Below are 6291 nucleotides of genomic sequence, written 5' to 3'. Positions count from 1 at the left end.
AAAACTAGTAATACTTTGGTGCCCTCCCTAAAATGCCTTCACCATCTCTTTACAAAGCCCAGCAGCACACAGCACCTTCCCAAGAGGAAATTCATGCTTATGGAGGCCCTGCCTCCCTCGAAACTCAGCGCCCACATCATCAACATCACACTGTGCTCTCCAATACTGTGAGCTAAGGCGGAATCCTGCTATTTGTGAGAGCTGATGCTTATTGAAAGAGGAACTGTGCACTATTCTTATAGAAGCCCACTGGGGCTGGGAGATGGCTCAGTAAAGTAAGCGCTTGCCTGGCAAGCACAAGGGCCTAAGTTCAATCCCCAGTTCCACCAAAAAAACAAAAATTAAAAAAAAAAAAAGCCCACTACCCCAGAGTTATCAACAGATGTTAATAAATATATAAAATCAATTACACGGAAAATTTTTCCTCATTTTAATTGTTTTTGTGAAACAGCATCTCCTATGTAGGCCGGGCTCTCCTCAAACCCACTAACCACAGCTGCCCTCAAACTTGTGTTCCTCTTGCTTCAGCCTCCCAGGTACTAGGATTACAGGCATGCACACATATCAAGTATTTAAGAACAAATTATAGAAAACTAGATTACTATATGATCTGACAGGTCTTAAGTTACACATATTCAGTCAGATTCACTCCTGAAATAATTACAGCTGTTGAACTTTTCTTTCTCCCTTTTTTTAAGACAGGATTTTTTTTTTTTTTTTTTTTTTTTGGTGGAACCGGAGATTGAACTCAGGCCCTTACGCTTGCCAGGGAAGCACTTATTCCACAGAGCCATCTTCCCAGCCCTAAGACAGGATCTTACTACATAGTGAAAGTTGTCCCAAACTCATGGCAAGCCTCCTGCCTCAGTTTCCCAACTGCTGAGATTACATGTGTCAAGTCTATCAAAGATTTCTAGTTATCCCTACATTGTCTTTTCTTATCAAATAAAATTCTGAATAAAAAGATCAGTGTTACATACAATACTTATATACTCTCAAATATAAGTTTTAATCACCCTGTGTAGTATATAATAATTTTCTTTCTTTCCTTTTTTTGTATTTTAGGGAAGGGTCTAACAGGGCATTCAGGGTCTCACTCCTAGATCAGACTCGTAGTGATCACCTGTTTACAACTTCCCAAGAGCTGGGATTACAGGAACACACCACCACGCACAGTCTTGTAATAACTTATTTCTTTTTTTTTTTAATTTATTTATTTTATTTATGTGTGTGTCCAGCTCAGCCCACCAGGGGGCGGGGCTGGCTGGCATGTGGTGCTGGGGGATTGAACCGGGGTCCCTGTGCTTTGCTTAGTTTGTTGTAAGTAGGTGCTTTAGACCACTGAGCCATCTCACCAGCCCCAACTTATTTCAATAAACAGTCTACCTTAAATTTTCTGTTGTTCTAGAGTACTTTTTTTTTTTAAAGGCTACCTTCATTTATTTGTGTGTGTGTGTGTGTGAGTGCGCGTGGCCAGCTCAGCCCACCAGGGGGCGGGGCTGGCTGGCATGTGGTGCTGGGGGATTGAACCGCAGTCCCTGTGCTTTGCTAAGCTTATTCTAAGTAGGTGCTTTAGACCACTGAGCCATCTCACCAGCTCCATGTTCTAGAGTACTTTTTCAAAAACGGTCTGACTATGTAATTCAGGCTGGCCTCAAGCCTACAGCAATCCTTTCCCTCAGCCTCCTGAGTGTTATGGTTACAAACATGCATAGCCACACCTAGCTTTCTTTCTTTTTTACTTATTCATTTTGGCGGAATCGGGGATTGAACTCAGGCCCTTGTACTTTCCAGGGAAGTGCTTATTCTACTGAGCCATCTCCCTGGCCCCCTTTCTGGGTTTTTGAGACAGGGTGCTGACATGTAGTGCAGGCTAGCCTACAGCTTGTACCAACCCCTCCTGCCTCAGCCTCCAGAGTGCTAGGATTACAAGAGTGTCCCACCAGACCAATACAAAAATATACTACACAGGGGGCTGGTGAGATGGCTCAGTGGTCTAAAGCACCTACTTAGAACAAGCTAAGCTAAGCAAAGCAAAGCACAGGGACCACGGTTCAATCCCCCAGCACCACATGCCAGCCAGCCCCGCCCCCTGGTGGGCTGAGCTGGCCACACACACACAAAAATAAATAAATAAATAAAATTAAAAACTAAAAAAATATACTACACAGACCAGGAATATAATTCATAATTCAGTGGCACAGTGCCTGCCTGGCAAGCTTGAGGTCGTGAGTTTGAGTCCTGGTCTCTGTCTCTGTCTGTCTGTCTGTCTGTCTGTCTCTCTCTCACATACACACACACCTATTCAAAACTATAGACACAGGAGGACTGGGGAGACAGCTCAGTGGCATACACACCTGACTGGCACGCACAAGGTCCAGAGTTCCATCCCCGATGATGGACAAAAAAACAACAACAACCCACACAACCTATAGACACAGATACCCAAGACTCACCATAGTCGGGGAAAAACTCCTCATTTTCATGTCGTTTATCCATATTCTTGCTACTTCTTTATTAGAAGACTCTTTCTTCACTGTACCATTGCTCACATCAGCTGTAGAAGAGAAATCAATTTACTGGCTTTTTAAAAAAAAAATCTCAATTGGGGCTGGGGAGATGGCTCAGTGGAATAAGTGCTTCCCTGGCAAGCGCAAGGACCTGAGTTCAATCCCCGGTTCCGCAAAAAAAAAAAAAAAAAGAAAAAGAAAAAAAAAATCTCAATTTCTTTGCCTATGGTTTATTTTTTTTATTTTGTTTTATTTTATTTTTTTTTTCAAAGTTTTATTGATAAACAGATAGCAATGAGTGCCTATGGTTTAAAGATTCAAAAAACCATCAATCTGCCTGCTACTAAATTAAGGATATGCATTTACAGGAGAATCCTAGAAAACAACACAGGAAAAGCATGCAAGGTAAACAAAAATTACTTGAAAGCATACTAACCACAACTACATGATGGTTTCATACAGATACAAAAGCCACCATTACTTTGAGACACTCCACATGGCTTACTAGGGAAAAAAAATCTCTGCAGATATGACCTTTAACTTTTTTTTTTTGTGGTACCGGAGATTGAACTCAGTACCCTGAGCTTGCAGGCCCATCTCCCCAGCCTAACCTATAACTTCTCAAGGTAAAAAAATTCTATAAGAAAATCAATTTAGGGCCAGGGAGATGGCTCAGTGGAATAAGCGCTTCCCTGGCAACCACAAGGGTCTGAGTTCAATCCCCGGTTCCGTCAAAAAATAAAGAAAGAAACAAAATAAAGAAAATCAATTTGGGAAATTTTCATTTCTGCCATTCTCAGAATGAAGATACAAACAAAGAACCCTTTCTTCTTCAGTGATTTTCAAATAGCTCTTAAATACACACACAAAACCTGAGGCTCCCACCTTTCCACTCTACAAGCCTCCTGTCAGCTGGGAGGGCACAGGAGAATTGAGGCCAGGAATGCTCAGAGTGCCTCGGGCTGGCACATTAAATCCAAAATGCCAGAGCAAGCCATTTTCCACCAAGAGCTGCGTACCTCTGAGCACCTGGAGCCACTCCAGGTGGTACCCTGCACCTTAGCCAGGTCAGGACAACATCCTGCACTCCAAAGGCAGGCAATGAAAAGTAGTCCTGATTTCCTGACTAGCACCTAGCTCCTGGGATGCAGTCAGAATAGTGACTCTGATATAAAAGTACAGCCAAAAGGGAACAAACCACCAACCGAAACATTACATTTGTTACTACATAAAGTCAATTCTTACTCATCCATTAAGACTGCTCCAAACCCTGTAAACAAAATTACCAATTCCAAATAATCAATTCTGCCACAAACTTGTATACTGTCCTACACAGGTATTGAAACAGTTAAGGAGGGCCAGGGAGATAGCTCAATAGAATAAGTGCCTGCCTGGCAAATGCAAGGTCCTGAGTTCAATTCTTAGTACCATGGGGGGAAAAAAAGTTAAAGAAGATACACAATTTATTTAGAAGGAGAAACTGTATACTCAAAGTCTATCACTTCATTCCCAGAGCCTGATGTTAGTGCATACATACCCATGTAAATTGTCAGGAAGAGGACACCCTTTCATAATCCCCTATACCCTCATCCTAGTCCCTTGATACCAAAACTTCAAAATATCCCAACATAACTGACCAAAAAAGACACAAGAACCAACATCCATCTTTATGTTAAAACTGTGAAATAAAACACACAGGGTATGGGGGCTGGGAAGCTGGCTCAGTAGAATAAGTGCTTCCCTGCCAAGCACAAGGGTCTGAGTTCAATCCCCAGTTCCACAAAAACAGAAAGGGAAAAAAAAAAAACCCCACAGGGCAAAGGCTAACTAAGGTAAGAACTGCTATCTCCAAAAGTCCTGACCATGGGACTGTCACAAAAGGGGGATTTGGGGCGGCAAGAAAGCTCAACCATCTAAAACACCTGCTTAGGCAAGTGCAGAGGACTGTAGTTGGATCCCAGGCACCAAATGCAGCGCCAGCCCCGCCCTCAGAGTGGGCAAGCCAGCTCAAAAAAAAAAAGGTGGGGGGGCGTGGGGGGGCATTAGGGAGATTCGCATACTCTTATAACACTACAAAGGCAGGAATGGAAAATAGTTGCTCTTATGGGTTCACATTTGTTTCTAAAACTGTGCTACTGAAGTTGGAAATAGAGATTAAAAAATTCTATTTTCCCCTTAAAAAGTACTTGGGAGGTAGGGCTCACATAAGTAATCAGAGCACTCGGAGGCTGAGGCAAGAGGGCCACAAGTTCAAGCCCAGCCCAGACAATTCCAAAACCCTCTTGAAAAAATAAATAACACATACCAAGACAAACGGGCAAGGGATGGGAGGATGAAACTTTTTTTTGGTGGAACCGGGGATTGAACTCAGGCCATTGTGCTTGCAAGTGTTTATTTTACTGAGCTATCTCCCCGGCCCTGGGAGGATAAAACTTAATGTGCTGGGAATCGAACCCAGGGCCTTGCAAACTACATCCTCATTCATTTGTTTTCTTTTTTTTTTTAATTTGAAGGGGGGGCAGCTCAGCCCACCAGGGGGCGGGCTGGCTGGCATGTGGTGCTGGGGGATTGAACCTCGGTTCCTGTGCTTTGCTAAGCTTGTTCTAAGTAGGTGCTTTAGACCACTGAGCCATCTCACCAGCCCACTCATTTGTTTTCTACTCTGAAACAAGGTCTTCCTAAATCATACAAGCTGGGCTTGAGCTTTCAGTCCTTGTTTCGGCTACCCAAGCTGATGAGATCGCCAGCCTGACTACCAAAGCAGCAAACTGTACACTTTAAAAAAACACTGAATGGATTGTGCATGGTGGCACAGTCTACAATCTCAGCACTTGGGGGGGGGGGTCATAAGTTCAAAATGCAGCAATTTAGTGACTTAGGGAAGCTTCGTCACAAGAAAAATAAAAGAAGCTGGACCTGCAGTGGCGGCACTCCGGAGGTTGAGGAAGGAGAATAACAACAAGATCAAGGTCTGCCTGGGCAACATATTGAGTTCAAAGTCAGACCCTATCTCAGGAAAAAAAAAAAAAAAAAAAAAAAAACAAAGGCCAGAATATCTCTCCAGGGCTTTTTTAGAAATGGAGGAGTTGGGTGGGGATGTAGCTTAGTGGCAGCACACTTGCGTATTACATGCAAGGCCTTAAGTTCAGCATGGCAAATGAATAAATGAATGAATGTAGAGGTTTTGGCCCCATCCCAAATCAGATTCTGCTTCTGAGCAAGATTCTCACATGATTCACAGGCATAGAAAGTGTAAAAATAAAAATTGAATTAAAGGATTAAAAACCACATTAACTGGGGCTTGGAGATGGCTCAGTAGAATAAGCACTTGCCTGGCAAGCACAAGGGCCTGAATTCAATCCCTGGTTTTGCCAAAACAACAATAACAACAACAATAAAACAACAAAAACACCACATTAACTGGCTATTCATAATGCATAATACTGAGATGAACTCGTGGTATTAATGAAGCTATTCCATAATCCTGAAAAGTTCATTTCAAAGCAAAATGCTCTCTACCAATGCCTCTAGATCTCTGCTTCCCTAGAACTGGGTATAAACTGCAAACACGTAGAGCAAGGCAGGGAATGCCTCTTTTATACCCAGCTCTTTAAAGACACAAAGAAACCCTCCAAAGACTGTGGCACAGTTTACAAAAGACAAAGTTGTTGCCATGAAAACAGAAGACATGGGGCTGGTGAGATGGCTCAGTGGTCTAAAGCACCTGCTTAGAACAAGCTAAGCTAAACAAAAGCACAGGGACTGCGGTTCAATCCCCAGC

At 42.9% G+C, this 6291-nt stretch overlaps 1 protein-coding gene across 6 annotated transcripts in view; it reads right to left on the bottom strand.

Annotated features, from left to right (window-relative positions):
- The window catches only part of Sbno1 (strawberry notch homolog 1), an 81656-nt gene that overhangs the window by 44605 nt on the left and 30760 nt on the right, over positions 1–6291 (bottom strand). For all 6 annotated transcript variants that reach the window (XM_004635876.2, XM_004635877.2, XM_023720458.1 and 3 more), the window contains one exon: positions 2457–2557. In XM_004635876.2, coding sequence (XP_004635933.1) covers positions 2457–2557 — 101 coding nt within the window. The remainder of the gene's footprint in view (positions 1–2456; positions 2558–6291) is intronic.

The sequence above is a fragment of the Octodon degus genome, unplaced genomic scaffold (genome assembly GCF_000260255.1).
Source record: "Octodon degus isolate 3935 unplaced genomic scaffold, OctDeg1.0 scaffold00076, whole genome shotgun sequence".
Taxonomy (NCBI): Eukaryota; Metazoa; Chordata; class Mammalia; order Rodentia; family Octodontidae; genus Octodon; species Octodon degus.
The sequence above is the reverse complement of the archived record's forward strand: the minus strand, read 5'-3'. Positions and strand labels throughout refer to the sequence as shown.